General features: G+C 47.5%; 5 protein-coding genes across 5 annotated transcripts; 2 read left to right on the top strand and 3 right to left on the bottom strand.

Moving 5' to 3' along the window:
* Window positions 1-325: 325 nt before the first annotated feature.
* Window positions 326-4,715, top strand: I302_109070 (uncharacterized protein; the record flags this gene model as incomplete). The annotated part of the gene is made up of 5 exons (XM_019194798.1): window positions 326-448; window positions 544-2,895; window positions 2,956-3,175; window positions 3,231-4,264; window positions 4,434-4,715. 5 exons carry the CDS (start codon window positions 326-328, stop codon window positions 4,713-4,715), a joined length of 4,011 nt encoding a protein of 1,336 aa, XP_019043634.1.
* Window positions 4,716-5,218: 503 nt separating this feature from the next.
* I302_109069 (uncharacterized protein) lies at window positions 5,219-7,854 on the bottom strand (the record flags this gene model as incomplete). The annotated part of the gene is made up of 15 exons (XM_065870792.1): window positions 5,219-5,393; window positions 5,457-5,535; window positions 5,599-5,628; window positions 5,703-5,721; window positions 5,797-5,861; window positions 5,934-6,104; window positions 6,168-6,229; window positions 6,336-6,447; window positions 6,505-6,736; window positions 6,822-6,900; window positions 6,974-6,989; window positions 7,064-7,237; window positions 7,335-7,443; window positions 7,522-7,590; window positions 7,684-7,854. The coding sequence occupies 15 exons, from the start codon at window positions 7,852-7,854 to the stop codon at window positions 5,219-5,221; spliced, it is 1,563 nt and encodes a 520-aa protein (XP_065726864.1).
* Window positions 7,855-8,738: 884 nt separating this feature from the next.
* I302_109068 (uncharacterized protein) lies at window positions 8,739-11,381 on the bottom strand (the record flags this gene model as incomplete). The annotated part of the gene is made up of 14 exons (XM_065870791.1): window positions 8,739-8,883; window positions 8,965-9,046; window positions 9,122-9,151; window positions 9,218-9,236; window positions 9,302-9,366; window positions 9,446-9,616; window positions 9,682-9,743; window positions 9,821-10,302; window positions 10,409-10,487; window positions 10,574-10,589; window positions 10,648-10,821; window positions 10,887-10,995; window positions 11,064-11,132; window positions 11,214-11,381. The coding sequence occupies 14 exons, from the start codon at window positions 11,379-11,381 to the stop codon at window positions 8,739-8,741; spliced, it is 1,671 nt and encodes a 556-aa protein (XP_065726863.1).
* Window positions 11,382-12,168: 787 nt separating this feature from the next.
* Window positions 12,169-15,093, bottom strand: I302_109067 (uncharacterized protein; the record flags this gene model as incomplete). Its single annotated transcript, XM_019194795.1, has 4 exons — window positions 12,169-13,987; window positions 14,077-14,395; window positions 14,462-14,762; window positions 14,890-15,093. The coding sequence occupies 4 exons, from the start codon at window positions 15,091-15,093 to the stop codon at window positions 12,169-12,171; spliced, it is 2,643 nt and encodes an 880-aa protein (XP_019043631.1).
* Window positions 15,094-15,894: 801 nt separating this feature from the next.
* On the top strand, window positions 15,895-18,074 carry I302_109066 (uncharacterized protein; the record flags this gene model as incomplete). The annotated part of the gene is made up of 7 exons (XM_019194794.1): window positions 15,895-16,069; window positions 16,177-16,610; window positions 16,724-16,833; window positions 16,913-17,201; window positions 17,278-17,433; window positions 17,507-17,678; window positions 17,785-18,074. 7 exons carry the CDS (start codon window positions 15,895-15,897, stop codon window positions 18,072-18,074), a joined length of 1,626 nt encoding a protein of 541 aa, XP_019043630.1.
* Window positions 18,075-18,094: the final 20 nt, after the last annotated feature.

Raw genomic sequence — 18,094 nt, 5'->3', positions numbered from 1 at the left:
AAAGCGATGTAGATGTAAATCTATTTTCGATCTTTTGGGCATGACGGTGGTATTTGCCACCCATCTCATCCTCCTCCACCTTGTAACTGACGGCGAACTCCGATGACCAGTAGTGACAAACCACCAACCAGTTCTCGGCTACTGAGATTTGATACCGTTCCGGGTGGCCACTACAAATCACGTGACTATGGCCCCCTCAACACGGTGGTAGTGACGTTTGATGAAGCAAGTTGACCAAGTTGACCACTGTCAACTCGTTCATCATATCTTCAATCGACCAGTGCAAAGTTCCCATTCATCTGCTCTCAAGTCACACTCGATTACCATGTCTCGACTAGCGGACCCCCCGCGTCGAGGGAAGGGCATCTGCGCCATGAGAGGAAGTTGCGGAAGGACCAGTATGCTTGGCGCGGATCTACCTTGTCCTGACGATGGTAACGCTACAGAGGTGAGTCAGAGCAGCTCGTTATCGACGTGTACATTAGATAGGTGGCTCTTCTGGCTACACTTACTTGAGCTAACCATTGATGATAAACGTCGCAGCCGGAGCAAAAGCTACGCGATCTGATGGCTTCCGTCTGTGGTCCATCCTTCACACTCCCCGATTCTGTCTGTTGCACCTATGATCAAGTGGCCACCCTATCCGATCGCTTACAGCAGGCGGCACCCCTCATCGCATCATGTCCAGCATGTATCAACAACTTTCGTTCCTTCTATTGCGACTTCACCTGTTCTCCCGATCAATCAACTTTCCTTTCAGTCACTTCAACACAGAAGACTACGGACGGTAAAGACGCGGTCAAGGAGATAGACTACGAAGTTAGCTCAGAGTTCAAGCAGGGGTTTTACGGTAGCTGTAAAGACGTACAATTCGGAGCCACCAATGGGTTCGCGATGGACTTAATAGGTGGAGGAGCGAAGAATGCTAGTTCATTTTTGAAGTACATGGGGGATCTTAGACCAGGCTTGGGATCACCTTTCCAGATCAATTTTCCCGACAACGACGACTCTCAATACTCTCGGATACCCCTCAGTTGCTCTGACACCAATAACATCAACGCTCGATGTGCTTGTGCCGATTGTCCAGCTGTATGTCCCGAGCTTCCCTATGTCGCTCCTCCATCGAGCGGCAAATGCCATGTCGGAGCTGTATCATGTCTCACCTTCTCGCTCCTTATCATATACTCTGTCGCCATCCTCCTTGGAATCGCTTTCTATTCATGGAAGCAAGCTCTTCGACATCGACAGAGGCGATACGAGCGACACGCCTTGCTGGACCCACCTCTCTCCCCTACAGCCGCAAGCGGAAACACCAATGGGTTAGATGGAATGATCGGAAGAGGTGGAGAAGATGCAGAATCAGGACCGAGCGGATCAATCCATTTCCGACTCGGAAGAGGTGCTTCGTTGCTCGACCCGATGGAACACCTTCAACCCAAACAGAATAAGATCAATGCAGTGTTACGTCGATCGTTCTATCGTCTCGGTCTATTCTGTGCCAAACAACCAGTAGTCGTCTTTGGTATAACCGCCTTGGTGGTAGCTTTGCTCAACATCGGATGGAAGTATTTCGCAGTCGAAACTGATCCTGTCAGGCTGTGGGTCTCCCCATCGAGTGAATCAGCTGCTCAAAAGCACTTTTTCGATGACAACTTCGGCCCATTTTATCGATCCGAACAGGTATTCATCACTCAACCTGGAGATGGTCCCGTTAATTACGATACCCTCGACTGGTGGTTGAAGGTAGAAGCTGAAATAGGTCAACTTGAATCTGAATCGGGAGTGACTCTGCAAGACATATGTTTCGCACCCGCTGGACCAGGAACACCATGTGTGGTACAGTCCGTTTCAGCATGGTTGGGAGAAGATATGGAGCAATGGGTGGAAGATTGGCAATCTAGAATCAAGGATTGTGCTGGAAGGCCAGGAGAATGTCTGCCGCCATTTGGTCAACCTATAGATCCTAAACTTGTTTTGGGCGGTGCTAACGGAGATTGGCTTAACGCCAAAGCGTTAGTCATCACTTGGGTAGTGAATAATTATAATGATGATCGAGTCGCTCCAGCAGAAGAATGGGAAAGGGTTCTTAGATCTTATCTAGCTGGATTATCAAGACCTGACGTCACAATCAGTTATTCAACTGGTGTCAGTTTGGAAGAAGAGCTAAACAAGAGTACCAATACGGATGTCAAGATTGTCGTCTTATCCTACTTGGTCATGTTCCTATATGTCTCTTTGACATTGGGTGGAGGTTTGCCTCCTCAAGTGATTTCAGCGTTCAGTCATCGATTATGGAGAGGTATCATCCGCCTCGGTGTTCTGCTTAGGATCGTCAAATCGCCTCCCGAAGATAGATCACCTACTTCGCCCAGCTTCTCACTTATCCCCACACTTCTATCGGTCAACTCGAAGTTTTCTTTAGGCCTTTTCGGTATCGCCATCGTTCTCATCGCGGTTTCCTCCTCAGTTGGCTTATTCTCCCTCCTTGGTGTAAGGGTAACATTGATCATTGCGGAGGTCATACCTTTCCTCGTCCTGGCAGTAGGCGTAGACAACGTCTTCATTTTGGTGCACGAGCTTGAGAGACAAAACTCTCTTCACGCTGCCCAGGACGGACATGACGATGCTCAATCGGTTGACAGTGATGGGCGACAGCCTAGTACCGGCACTTCGCTTTCACCCGAAGAAAGAGTGGCCAGAGCCGTAGCGAGGATGGGACCTTCGATACTGCTCTCATCCGTTACCGAAGTCGTAGCGTTCGCTTTAGGTGCACTAGTACCTATGCCTGCTGTTAGAAATTTCGCTATCTACGCTGCGGGAAGTGTATTCTTGGGTGCGGTCATGCAGGTCACAGTGTTTGTTAGTGCGATGGCGCTGGATCTGAGAAGAGCTGAGGTGAGTCCCGGTAGAGTTATTAACACTCATGGGTGAGCTACGCTGACTATGAACCCTTAGGCGATGAGGATCGACTGTTTCCCTTGTGTCCGGCTTCGACCTCCCATTGGGCTGTATGATGAAACAGCTCCTGCAGGTAAAGGCGTAGTCAACAAGTTCATGAGGACCATATATGCTCCGTTCTTGCTCAAGAACGAGATCAAGCAGCTTGTACTGGTGGCGTTTGGGGGATTATTCCTATTCGCCACCATTGGTATCCAGCATATTACTCTTGGATTAGGTGAGTGTAGCTGGCAGTCCAGCTGAGGGTATCACATAGCTAATGTGGCGTATAGACCAACGTCTCGCACTTCCTTCTGACTCATACCTGGTACCCTACTTCAACGCTCTCGATGCGTATCTCGACGTGGGACCTCCAGTCTACTTCGTAGCTCAAGGTGCAGACGCACCCACTCGACATGGCCAGCAACAGCTTTGTGGGAGATTCACAACCTGTATGGATCTGAGTGTAGCCAACACCTTGGAGGCTGAGCGAAAACGACCCGAATCTTCGTTTGTTGCTTCCCCACCTGCAGCATGGATCGACGACTTCCTACAATGGACCAACCCGACGTTCGAGTCTTGCTGTAGAGTCCGACGTCGAGATCCAACTGTGTTCTGCTCTCCTCGAGACTCAGACAGACTGTGTCGACCTTGTTTCGAAGGTGAAGAATGGGATGCTACGATGAATGGCTTACCCGAGAACCAAGACTTCATGAAATACCTACAACAGTGGTTGGTATCCCCTACGAACGAAGAATGTCCCTTAGGAGGTCAAGCACCTTACTCATCGGCAGTCAAGTTATCGAACGACAATTCAACAGTCACGGCATCTCACTTCAGGACATACCATACACCCCTCAAATCACAGTCGGATTTCATAGACGCCCTAGCAGCCGCGAGGAGAATCTCAAACGACATCACCCACCGAACAGGTGTGAAAGTCTTCCCATACTCACTCTTCTACGTATTCTTCGACCAGTACTCGCACATCCAATCTACCGCTGTTCAAGTTCTCTCGTTGGCCCTATTCGCTATCCTTGGAATTACAAGTCTACTGCTGGGATCATGGCGAACAGGAGCGACGGTCACGTTCGTGTGTTCCCTTGCTGTCATCAACGTGATGGGTATCATGGGGTACTGGGGAATCTCGCTCAATGCTATTAGTCTGGTCAATCTGGTTATCAGTTTGGGTATAGCAGTAGAGTTCTGTTCACACATTGCTCGGGCATTTATGGGGGCCGGAACAGGATTACCGATTGATAAAGAGGTGGGGAAGAAGGAGAGGGATGAGAGGGCTTGGACGGCTTTGGTAGATGTTGGACCTTCTGTGAGTGTATTCTCTATCTTACCATCGACGTCGTTATATCTTGCCTTAGCCATACCTCTGCTCCTCCTCCTATCCGAAAGAACTTGCAAAACTCATGTGAATGTTGGAGTGAATGTTGAAACACATAAAAGAGGGGATCATTGCTAACCAGTTACGTTTACTTTGATAGGTATTCTCAGGGATAACAATGACCAAACTCATAGGAATATCCGTCCTCGCACTCACTCGCTCCAAACTCCTAGAAGTATATTACTTTAGAATGTGGTTATCCCTTATTCTCTCTGGGGCATTGCACGGTCTGGTCCTCTTACCTGTCCTGTTGACTTATACAGGTGGTCAGGGCTATAGTCTGGAAGATACCGACGAAGATTGGGTGACCTCTCAGATGAGACGGCCGATGGATTATGAGTATGCACCGTTTGCTGATGAGGATAGTGTGATGTCTGATTGAGACTATAGATGATAGAGTGGAGTCGGAAGATCGCATTGGGATTGAGAAGAAAAGTAAATAAATGAGAGAATGTAATATATAGTATTTGAATGTGCATTCTTTCGAACGGTGACGGGATAACGTGTAGGACCTGTGACGAATGCAGTAGGATGGCGATTACTACGGTGAGATGCATGGGAGTAAGAGTTACAAAATATTGAAGAGCGCAGGGGATGAAATATTATACTTTGATGTACTATAAATTCCTTCAGTTATCCTTCTATGCGTCCGTTCATCCGCATCCGTATCCTTATCATTACATTAAAGTGATATATCCAAGAAGAGAGATGATAATGCTGTAGATGAGTGGTAGAGATTGCAGTGATATGATGGTACAATTCAGATGAATGGTGTGTATGTTGAATGGTGTATATATGTTGAATGGTGTATATATGTTGAATGGTGTATATGTTGAATGGTGTTTATACAGCTAGATCGCGAATTATGCTTGATCTTTCTTTGTTCTAATCATGCGGTACCGCTACATCTCCCCTCTCTGGAGCATTCCGTTGGTCCTCGGCCGGTCCACCTTCAACCTCATCGGATTTGCCACGATGCACCATCCGCCTATAGAGGGTCTTGTTCCCCGAGAAGAAGAAAGGGAAAGGTAATGATATCGCTGTGAGACCCAATGCGAACCTATTGAACGTCGTGTCTTTAGCCACCAATCCCACTTTTCTGACAAGCAAAGGAAAGACTCACCAGCAGATCGCTGCCCACCCGCTGGGCAGATGATCGTACATCTGTCCTCCCACTACGGCACCTATCGATGTGGAGATTGCTAATTCGTGAATGATATATACTCAGCATTGACGTTCGAGGGGTTCCATGTGGGTGGACTCACCGAACGCAACGTTCATAGCTGCGAATTGATCTGTGGGAAGCGAAAGTGAATATATTAGCTATGGTTCTAAGTCATGGTGTAGGCAAGCACCAAAAACGACATACGAATCTCGCTGATCCCGGGCTGATAGAATGTGAAGAGAAGTTAGTACATCTTCTTCGAGATTCAATTAGAGCAACGAGATTGGAGTGCACTTACAGTCTGCCTGGCAACTATCGTGACTTCCAAACCAGCAGGCCCAGACGCGCATTGCAGTGCGACCTCTGTTGATCGAGAGACACCAGTCAGACATGGCCTCTCAATAGTTCTGTCTGTAAGAGAGGGACAGAACTCACCAGCAAGAGCAAATAAAACGATAAACCCGGCCAAGCTCTTCTTGAGGATCATGAGTGGCAACCAAGGTAAAGCAAATGCAAGACAAGGTAACATGATGAATTCGGCACCATATTTATCAGCCAAAGCACCGACAATCGGACCAGTAAAGAAGGTGGGGGCAGCAGCGGCGACTGTTGAGTTACTGGTCAGTATTCTTAAAACACAAATGCAGCAGGTGATTCGATTCGACTTACGGTATACCAATCCGACAAAATCGGACTCTTTGTTCCACACCTCTTGAACTCGAAGCGTCAATCTATGGGTCAGGCAGGATGATCAGTAAAAAAATAAATATTATGAGAATGTGGTATGGCCTCTCGAAGATTGATTTACGATACCATCAAGGAGAGAAGACGACTCACGAAGGTTCATATATACCAATGATCAAGCCATAGATGAACGTCACCCAGAACCCAGTCATACCTCTAGCAGAACTACCAATGGTAAGTATGACTTTCCAAGGGGAGAGTTCCACTACAGGTTCAACAGGTTTCTCCTGTCCTGCCACTTGATTATCGTTGGCATTGGCACTGCCTTCCAATTGTCCTGGAGGTACTTCAGCTTGTCTGACTTGTTCTTCGTCTTCGCTTCTGGTCTGCTCGCTTCCGGTGGTGGTATGACTTGTCTCTTCCCATTGCCTTAGATCTTTCTGCTCAATCACCAACAGACGTAAGATCAGATCGAGCGTGAGGGCGATGATGCAAAATACGAATGGAGCGTGCCACCCCATGTGTTGATATAATGCTCCACCGATAGGAGGGGCCTGACAAGCAAATAAAGACGAGCTCAATATAGCTCGTGATGGTCATAGGCGAGGGTCGTGATGCATGAAGGAGGAAGTGACTCACAATGGTCATACCAACTGATACTCCGGAGTAGGCAAATCCAATTTGACGACCGACATTCTTCTCGGGTACGTTCTCGCATCTACGTAGCACGGACAATAGTCAGTACTCAACTTTCAGATCATACTTCGAGCTGAAAGGTCGACATGACTCACATCAAGGCAAACCCCACTATATCACACCCATCCGTGCAGTCGTCAACAGCGTTCTTCATGTTGGGGTCCTACGCAATGCCATCGACTTACCGGACCATACCACTGTGCTCGATGCCCCCTGTATAAACCTACTAAGAACCATAACCCAGTATGTATTGATAGTCATGAACAGAATCACAGCTACATCCAGCGCTAGGACGGCAAAGATCAGGGGTGATCGTCGATAAGGGTATTTGTGGAAGAAATAAGCTACGGGTAGGGTGCCTATGGGGAAAGGACGGTCAGATCACTCTCGCGGATAGGATGAGATGAAGATGGAATATGAGCTCCATGCCCAGGTATGAAAGGGTGAGATACGTACATATGAAGATCCCTATCGAATATGCAAAAAGCAACCACGAAGTCAAGGTGGAGATATTGGTGTAGTTTAGAGATTGGAGTCGGTACGGCAAGACGGGAACGACGATTGTCTGTGAGTCGACCGAGGCATCAGTGAACAGCTTTGCAGATATTGAGAGCTGAGTTTAGTAATGGAGAGCTCCACTTACATACGTCAGAATATCCGTGATCACACCCAGAGTGACCACAGTGGTGATGAACCAACTTGAACTTCTCCACTTTCATCAGACCCCACAAAGTTATAAAATCAGCATCTCAAATGATTGTTGATGGTACACAACGCACAGACAGAGACGAGATTGACTACTCACCTTTACTCCCCAAGGAGCTTTACCGCTCTTCGTGGGACCTTTCGATATCCCCAGCTTGGTCCTCGTCCCACCACTCATACTAGCGTTGGTCTTTTCATGCAAACCCTCTACGACATCGCGAGATGTACCGGAAGATGGTGGTATTATTTCCTGATTTGCTATGATCGCCATGTCCTTCACTGTTCCTACTATACACAAACTAATACCTTATCCTATCTTCTAGCGGGCGGATGGAAATTACTGTCCAGAAGGATGCTCGATTTGTTAACGATGATACTTAGTGCCAAGATACTCGATCGACCCAGAAAGGTTCCGGCGGAGGTAATTATAACCGGTGTCGGGAGGAGTTGTGATACACTAAGGAAGACGAGGTGATACTGTATACACACAAGAACGAAGGATGGATGGACAGAACTATGATATGATTTGACTGTTGGTACAAAAATGAGATGAGATGAGATGACATGCGACGAATACGAGACTTTTGTCGATTTTTCGCGGATCGATATCATCATGTCCGCCGTGCGGCCCTGTGAGATTGGCGAGTTAACCGATTATTCACCACAAAGCAGTCACCCTCCACTCCCGTGCCAGCATCCGAGTCATTACTCGATGAGTGTTATAAGTAGGTTGCGGAAATTGTTACGTATGGAGGTCGGTTGGGTCTGGAGAGTTGTGCGGATCGTGAAGACCCAAACCACAAGGGCAAAGCTAAGAGGTTGATCATATATTTGTACGCCGTACGCCAAATCCACCCATTGATCAGTCCCTCAGTTCAGAATATAGTCTGCTCGATTTTTGAGGGAAATATCCAATACATACCTTCCTTTTCCTTTTATGATCCGCTACCCTAAATATGATGATGGATAGATTTCATCCGGACAGAGAGGTGGGGTTTTGCATTATCATGAATGGTGTGAGTTTAGCTAAATTCTTTGTCCGAAAAGTTCATATACAAAGCCAATATGAGTAGTGATCGTTGATGAAACAAGTCAAACGCAGCACGGACCCTCCGTCCGAAAGCTTCTTATAACATCCGCCCGTCGTTTTTCTCTTTAGTCAACTTGCGGTTGGCTCTCTGATGTACCTCCGCCATCCTCAGCACCTTTACCACGATCTATCAACCTTCTGTATATCGATTTGTTCCCTGAGAAGAGGAATGGTAGAGGGAGTGACATGGCTATCATGCCCAGAGCGAACCTAACACAATCTTAAACTCAGCAAAATCCACAACAACAAATCGAGAAGAACAGCAAAGCAAGGGTCTATGACATGACATACCAACAGATAGCTGCCCAGCCACTGGGGGATATGTGATCGTACATCTGTCCACCTACCACCGCTCCGATTGATGATGAGATGGCTAACGAAAATACCATTCACTCTCAGCACCGGCACGGATATCTCGTACTCCCCCAGGACTCGATGATTGACTTACCGAAGGCAACGTTCAAGGCTGCGAATTGGTCTTAGTGGGAAAACAGCGTCAGCTCCATCTCTGCTCCAGTGTAGGTCTGAGTTGGAAGGGACCTACGAATTTCACTTATCCCAGGCTATATCCATACCACAATCAATTATCAGCCAAGTCAACAGAACAAGTAAGGAGAGCAGTGCTCACGGTCTTTCTAGCGACCAGAGTGATCTCCAAGCCCGTAGGACTAGATGCGCATTGAAGTGCGACCTCTGGTTCCGGACATGAGACAAGATCAGTCACCTTGGGAGTTTTTTGGCTTTGCGCGAGGCTTGAGACGCTAGGACTTACCAGACAGAGCGAAAAAGACAATGAACCCCGCTAAGCTATCTTTGAGCATCATTAGAGGTAGCCATGGTAGAGCAATGATGAGACAAGGGAGCATTATGTATTCCGCTCCGAATTTATCGGCTAGAGTACCAATGATTGGGCCAGTGATAAATGTCGGGGCAGCAGCGGCCACTGATGCTCGTCTCAGCGTGGGCCGTTTTATTCTGACTTTCAAGCGGGAAGCATGGCCTACTCACAGTATATCAACCCCACGAAATCCGATTCCTTATGCCAAATTGCTTGAACTCGAAGAGTCAACCTAGATCAGGAGTTCTTGATATCAATGCTGTATTCAGATCTACTGCACCGTCTTAGAGTGACAAGGAAGGGACTTACGTAGGTTCTAGCATCCCGATGATCAAACCATACATAAAAGTCAACCAGAACCCTGTCATCCCTCTACCGGAACTGCAAATGGTGACTATGACTTTCCAAGGTGAAAGTTCAACAACTTCTTTTTCTTCTTGTTTCTCGACAGCAGCTTCCGGAGTAACAACATTGTTCTCGACTGGCTCGGTGTTGACACTGACATTGGCAGGGGATTGGGATTGGGTCTGGGAAGAAAGGTTCCCCCGGTCATTTAGTTGTTCAAGCGGTATCTCGGCTCCTTTGACTTGTTGTCTTGGATCCAAATTGGATTGATCTGTTTCGACATTGGCCAATCGCTTTTGTTCTTGCTTTGCTTCCCACCTTCTCAGGTCTTTCTGCTCGACGACCAGCAGTCGTAGCACCAGATCAAAGGTTAAAGCAATAATACAAAAAATGAAAGGAGCGTGCCATCCCATATGTTTGTACAATGCACCACCAATCGGAGGCGCCTAGCACGGCCGTCGCATAATCATCAGCCTCAAATCCTCCACCAGAAGAGAGGTCAACGCATGGATAAAGTCGTGAACGGATCACAGACGTGACCGCAGAACTCACAATGGTCATTCCTATTGAGATCCCGGAAAAGGCGAATCCCATCTGACGGCCGATATTTTCCTCAGGTACGTTCTCGGTCCTACACCCATCCCATCCCATATCGTATTATATCAGTGTTTTGAGATGCCGTGCTGCCAGATCTGACAGCTTCTTGACCGTACTCACAACAATGCAAAACCGACTTTGCAGCAGGCGTGTCAGCAGGGGATAGCTTCATGGAGATATGACTGACGACTCACCTGACAAGACTACCGTACTTGATGCGCCCTGGATGAACCTACTTACAACCATGACCCAGTAGGTGTTGATAGTCATGAACAGGATCACTGCCAGGTCTAAAGCCAGTACAGCAGCTATGAGAGGGGCTCGACGAAGTGGGTATTTATGGAAGAAGTATCCCACGGGGAATGTACCTGCCATGATACGATACGGTCAAGGTCAATTGGCACAGAGCTGATTCGAGGGAGGATCAACTTACATAAGAATATCCCCATAGAATAAGCAAAGAGTAACCATGAGGTCAATGATGAGACGTTTGTATAATGTAATGATTGGAGCCGGTAGGGCAATATAGGTACCACGATTGCCTTTTCACAAGAGCTTATCAATATCTCGACCTTCATTCGCACAAGATGGTTGGAGGTGGACAACTCACATAAGCCAGCAGGTCGGTGGCTACTCCCAGAGTGACAACGATAGTTATGAACCAACTTGAACTTCGCCACTGTAGTACGAGAAGACAGGTTGAGATTTAGTCTGGAGATACTGTACATCATCCGATGCTTGGGGGAGATGATAGACTCACTTTGACCCCCAAAAGCGGCTGACTACTCCCATGAGAACCTTTAAGTAAGCTCCATCTGGCCTTGCTTTCGTTGTCCCGGAAAGGACCACTCTTTCCGGAGCGTGATGGTGCCCGTGACGTAGTACCGTTGACGTCTACTGAGGGAGCGATATGTTCGGACGGTGTCATTGATTGATTGATTAATTAGGACAAAGTTTGGGACTTGTCAAGAAGATGTGTAGGAGAAAAGGGTATTTGCAAGGATACTCTGGTCACTCCCGTTTCAGTATCAAGTTGATTGTACAGTGGGATGTTCAGTAAAGAGGAGAATGAATCGAAAGAACGAGAAAGAGGGAGAAAGTGTTTTTGGATATATACGCGTATATGTGCAATCGAGGACAGACAGACTACTCATCCCACCGGCAGCCAAACCCAGACCCAGACCCAACTGATAAGCAGATTTGAAGAGAAACAGCATACTCACATGGTACGAGCATTCCTTATCGGAACTTTTGTTTTTATTTCTCTTTCGTTGAGGATGGACGATCATTGCCGTGAGATTGGCGAGATAGCCGGGTATGATACCATATAATATGATAATTTGGTTGTGTTTATCCGTCGGCCGAATATGAGGGCGGCGATGAGGGCGCTTAATTTGTTTTCGTGCGAGTACATCAACATCATACATACTTGAATGCAGAATGACAGAGGACGAGCATAAGCAGTTCGTGAGGTTCACACTGGAATGATGGTCGGATGCAAAGTACACTTTCAATACAATCTGGTCTTATAACGCCTTAGGACTACTGAGATAGCGTTAAATCAATCAGTTGAATGTCCATAAAATACATCGCATCGCATATCAACAATTCAACGATATATGTACTGATTATACTATGAAATAGAAAAGAGAAATCTGGTCCAGCCAGATCGTCCTTTGAATCCTTCCTGATCGAGCTCCATGACATAACGCACTTTACATAGCATTACCATTACCTTCCGCCCCCTCCTCATTCTGATCAGCATTAACGACCCTCAACATGCTCGACCTCTTCTCCACATTCACCGGACTCCCATTCCCATTCCCTGCGGGACTTCCCAACCCAATGGGTGAAATGGGATTATAAGCCCTCTTCATCCCCTGAGTATAACTCAACGAGATATTCCTAGGTGTGGGGGTAGTTTGTCCACTAGACAAGGGGGAGGTATCAGAATTAGCTGATCCCCTTCTGTTGAGACCTGTGGTTCCGGCAAGCTGTCTAACAGGTTGAGAGACCGATCTCATCCCCTGAGGGATCTGGTGGAACGGCAAAAACTCGGGTCGTCGTTGAGAGGGAGAATTGGGGTTGACGAGTCGGATGGTACCTGTTTCGGAGATGCTTGATCTATTGGATGATACAGAGGCGGGCCTTTGGAATTCAAGAGGAGGGATAGAGGGTGCAGGGGAGATTGGTCGTGGGGATTCACTCCTTAATCCACCGTAAATATCACCTGGCATCACCACAGCAGGACCAGAAGGGGAGTTGGAGGGATGAGCGTGAGAACGAAGTTGGGCAGTAGGTGAGATTGATCTGAAAGCGGGCTTGGACTCCAATTCTTTAGCTAGGGAATCCCAACTTTGCGAGGGGGCGGAACCGCCTACAGCTGAGGAGGTTGAGCTGGGGATCATAGCTGGGTAGTTTACGAGGTCGGCAGAGGGAGTAGAGGGGACGGTAGCTGGTTGAACGAATACTGATGGGACGCTATTGGCGTTGAGACGGCCAACGGATGGCGGCGAGATGGCCGAATCACTATATAACATTTCGTCTGAGTAACCTCGTTGGCCTTGAGCTTGAGGTTGGGCAATAGGGAAGTTGACAATGGGCGCATGAGCAGGGATGGCAGCGTGATCGCCGAAAGGAGAGACAGATGAAGTACCATTTTGTTGTTGTTGGTTAAAAGAAGATTGATCATTCCTTGACTCGTCGAGTTTACCGAGGCCAAAATCGATTTCTTCCCAATTCATCTGTTTGTGTTCCGGCGAGTCCTTGAAAGTTACCGATCGAGAGTTTGTAACTGCTACCATCTCCCTAGGGGGGACATACGGAATATCATCCTCGTGATCGTCATCTGAGTTTGATCGAGATGATAAACGAGTGACCATCCTTGATAAGTAGTTCCCCTGCTTTTCATTCATATCTCTACCATTGACATTCTTGGTACCCAGGAATCTGGAGAATAAGCCATTCGAGGGACCATTGAAGAACCCTTCATCCTCCTGAGAAGAGAAGGAGAAGTGCCTTGCCATTCTGCGTTTCTTGATTAACCTCATTCGCCTCCTGATTAGGTAGATGATGATAGGAGATAAGAGGAGTGCAACGATTAGGACGGGCACAGTTATAGAAGCGATCTTCTTGGATGACATCCCTCCGTCTGAACCATCTTTATCCTTCGCAGCTGTTACGCCTGTTCCACTAGTCGTAGATGCATTACTACCGGTCGAAGTCGAACTTGACCCGGAATATGCTTCGAGCATCTCGGCAGACCAGGTGTTCTTCCATGACCATCCGCTGGGTCCTGTAGGGTTTCTCATATCTAGGTAATACACGTCGGACTTGGGTGAGCCGGTGGAAGCAAGTCCGAAGGCGGTGATCATCACTCCTTGATCTGTGATTACTGAGGTGTGATAGGATGCGGCGGACGAGGTGGGAGGTTGGAGATTAGAGGGGGTAGACCACTGCCAGTTAGTGGTGTTGAGGAAAGAAAGGAGGTTGGAGGCTGATCCGGAAGAGTCTGTTGAGCCACCGTGTAAGATGCTGATCACCCTCATTTCATCAGCATCTATTTTGGTTAAGAAATTCGAAGGATTGTACTATACTAGTGAGTCGAAACAGCCTTAACTTACAGAATGTCTAGATTAGGATGAGCTACCAAACTAGCACCAACCCTTCCAGAGGGCACATCACCAGTCGTAGCCTGAGATTTCCATCCATCGTCCGAATCCCATATTCCAACAGTCGTCATATCTACAAAGTCTCCCGAAGAAGTCTGACCACCGGTCAAGTAGATCTTGTCACCATCCGAGCTTGAGGTCAGGGCGAAATCAGATACGGCCAAGGAAGAGCCGGTAAGAGAGGAAGGGAGACTTCGGGAGGAGATTAGTGAAGAGGCGGAGAGGGGGAGGGAAAGAACGTCCGAAGCAGGGTAAGAGTGGGATGATGAGGCTAGAACGTCAGATGAGTTAGTCGAGGAGTAAATCGAGACTGACTTTTCTGTCAATGCATACTCACAGCAAACATAGGAATCCGCAATACCCCCAACAACCATGATATCATCCTTCCCATTCGCGTCCTGTACATAAGCCGCACCTGCACCTCTCCTTCTTATGAATTTACTTGGAGAAGTGGTTACCCATCCTTCATTATCGTCCAGGTTGAGGGTATGGGCGGTACCGTCATTCTCGCACGACGAGGTGATTCCTCCCGTCACGACTAACGAGGAGCCATCGGGGGTAGATACCATGGATCCGAATGCATGGGGAGGAAGACCCTCTGAGGAGGCTGTTGAGAATGTGGGGTTGGATGAGTTGAGCTATAAGACGGTAACAGGTAGTCGGCATCTACTGATCTAACCAACCTCACTCCCCAGGAAGTCCATGGATGTCGGATAGACATCTGGCTGTTTTGAGATCTACTCTCGGAGGTCACAAATCACTCACATCCAATACCAAAACTTCGTTGGTAATTTGACTACCAGATGTAGGTACTTCCCCTCCTACAACATACATAGCCTTCTTTGATTTTACATAAACAGCTTGATGTCCCCATCTCGCAGTTGGTGTGATCGCCCATACTCCTGGTAAGGACGCTAATACTATCGCATATGCCGCTGGCATCATTGATGATTTGGTTTGGCTGGTCATGGTGGTCGGTCGGTTTGAGAGATTGATCAGGGATGGAGGGTTGTGAGTGATCCTCTTCAAGAGGTATCGAAGATGTAGTGGATAGTACCGGGTCTGGCTGAGTAGTATTGATATGTTGTAGAGGATGGAGGGAAGTGCTGGCCTGCAGCTGTAGAGTGATGGTGGTATGAAAGAATGTGAGTATTGGGTTAAGCAGAAAACGAGATATGTGAGAAAGTGAACATTAGTACCAGTAGATTTTCCCATTCCCATTCAATGCTGACGCTACGCATCATCGATGTCCATCCAAGACAGCACCCTCGTGATGTTCCTTTCCTTCATCTTCGTAAGACGTACTAAGTAAAGTTGAACGTTAGCAGTGGAAGCCATCTCAACCTATGAAGTATATCAGTTCCACGATATCATGGATCATGACTTTTTCAGGGTCTATAAGATGGCTGAAGCACGATTTCAAAAGTGGACATCCTCCACCTAGAGATGAATGCCACATTTGCCACTCTGTGTTATATCCGACGGAGATATGTCCACATGCCTCGTGTTTTTGGTTATTTTTGATTTTGTCGAGAAGTCAAGAATCAGAGAGATGCAACCTAAATTATTGATGAGAGTATGAAGGAAGATACATCTCATCACATAGACATCCTTATTGTCCTTCTTATTCATACTCTTACTCAAAAGCACACATAGTCAGCTACCACAAGCAGCTCACTCGTGCATCTCGACCTCAGACATTCTTCCCGGTTGACACCTGCTATCACCCATCTTCCAACCACCACTTACTCAAAGTCACCCACCTCCACCATGTCCGAAACCGAAGCCAAACCCGAGGTCGAAGCTACCGCCGCAGCTATGGAGGTAGACGTAAAGGAAGAATCAGCTGTAGAAGTAAAAGCTGAGGAATTGGGTCCTCTTCCCACCGTGGAAGGAAAGAGCGAAGAGGAAGTGAAGGAATTGCTCGAGAAAGCTGCTAAGCAAAGTGAGTAAACCTCCTACTTATCCTCTTTCGTGTTTTCCTCGTAATCACCTTTCAAGCAAACCGAAGCAAGGAATCTCGTTGCTAACATACCTTTTGCGGCTTCACAGTCTACTTCTACTTCTCCGACTCCAACCTCCCAGTCGACAAATACTTCTTCTCCCTCACATGCTGCAACACCGAAGGTTGGGTACCCCTCAAGACGATATTAACATTCAAGCGAATGAAGGAATTCCAAGAGATCGGTCAACCCTTCGTCGTCTACGCCCTGAAGAAGAAAATCCAGGAAGAGGGCAAAGACCCTTTGGTAGTCTTGTCAGCTGATGGAGATAACGTAAGAAGGAAGAGACCTTTGGAACCTAATGCGACTGCTTGGACTAGATCAGCGTATGTGAAGGGTTTCGGAGAGGACGATGTGGAGGGGAACAAGCAGGAGAAAATTGAAAAGTACTTTGATCAGTTTGGGAAGATCAATGCTGTTAGGATGAGGAGGGCGGATTTGGAGGAGAAGGGGCCTAGTGGGAAAGGTAAAGGAAAGTTCAAGGTGGGTTCTATGACTAGAACACATATCATTAGCTGTAGTGAGACGGTCTGGATATCCAGAGGATAGAGGAAAGGCGAGCAACGATGGGAAGCTGATCTGGAAGACTTGTGTAGGGCTCAGTCTTTGTCGAATTCGCTTATGAGCAAGATATGAAGAGCTTCTTGGCTAAGGAGACTATTCCCAAATTCACCGAAGATGGCGAGGAGATGAGCAAGATGTCAAAGTGAGTTGATCTGCAGCTCAGAACTAGCGTCTCGATATTGAGCTCCTGCATTGAGCTGATAGAATATCTAACTTCGCAGAGACGAATACGTAAAGATGAAGGCTAAGGAGAAGGGTATCCCAGATAGCGAGATTCACCGAGGTGGTAAAACCGATGCCAAGCAACGAGATTCAGGAAGGAAATTCAACGCCTTCAAGGAGATGGATAAAGCTAAGAAGGGGATCTCACCTTCTCTCGCCAAGATCGGGGACGACGTCGCTGTTATTGGAATTAGACCTGGTTTCTCTAAAGGTGGGGAGAAGAACCCTAAGAAGAGGGAAAGGGATGAGGATGGAGAGGAAAGAGATTCAAAGGAATCTAGAACAGAGGTGAGCAGATCCCGCGTCCAAAGGTAGCTAAGTTGTTATGAGTGATGGTGACTGATGTCCTTATGTTGCAACGTAGGAACCTAAACCACTCACCATAGAATACAAAGGTGTCATGTTGGAATGTGATCGACATACTGGAAAGATCATCGATTCATCCAAAGTACCATTCGAGAACAACGCTGCTGTGAAATTCATCAACCACGGTGAGAACGGGGATTGGAAAGATCTCAAGGTGAGTTGTGCTACAGAATTACATCATGTTCATAGCGTCGTATAGCTGATCTGGATTTGACTATGCGTTATAGATCCGAGTATCCAAAATCATCGAAAACCCTTTCCTTGCTTTCCCACCTGGATCCAAATCGGGTACTATCGCCAAGAGTGATGCCGCTGTCATTACGGATGATGAGTTGACCAAGCTCAGGGATGAGAAGATGCCTTTTGGTGGTGCCGAGGTAGAATGGTCTCGAATGGATGGTGAGTCGTTTCTCCGGTCTTATCTACCAATCGTCCTCAACTATTTGGAACTATCGTGGAGATGGAAATCGAAGACAATACTGATTTTCTATGTTATGTTACATAGAGGAAGAACAAAGATCTTTCTGGACCACACGAGCAAACTTCCAAGGTAAACTCGCTGCCGACAAATTGAACGAAGCTCAACAAAAGGGCGGAAGAAGGGATTTCAAGGGTGGTCGAGGTGGTGGTGGACGAGGACGAGGTGGAAGGGGTAGAGGTGGACGAGGTGGACGAGGTGGTGGCAGAGGTGGACACAGGGATAGGGGGGACAGAAATAGGGAGAGGGAGAATGGGAATGGGAATGGGGCTAACCCTGCGAGCTCATTGCCCCCTTCGCTTGGGACTGGGGCGTAGGTGCAGCTTTATCGCTTTGT

Source organism: Kwoniella bestiolae, chromosome 8 (assembly GCF_000512585.2).
Source record: "Kwoniella bestiolae CBS 10118 chromosome 8, complete sequence".
Classification (NCBI taxonomy): Eukaryota; Fungi; Basidiomycota; class Tremellomycetes; order Tremellales; family Cryptococcaceae; genus Kwoniella; species Kwoniella bestiolae.
This window is presented reverse-complemented; position numbering and strand designations above follow the sequence as displayed.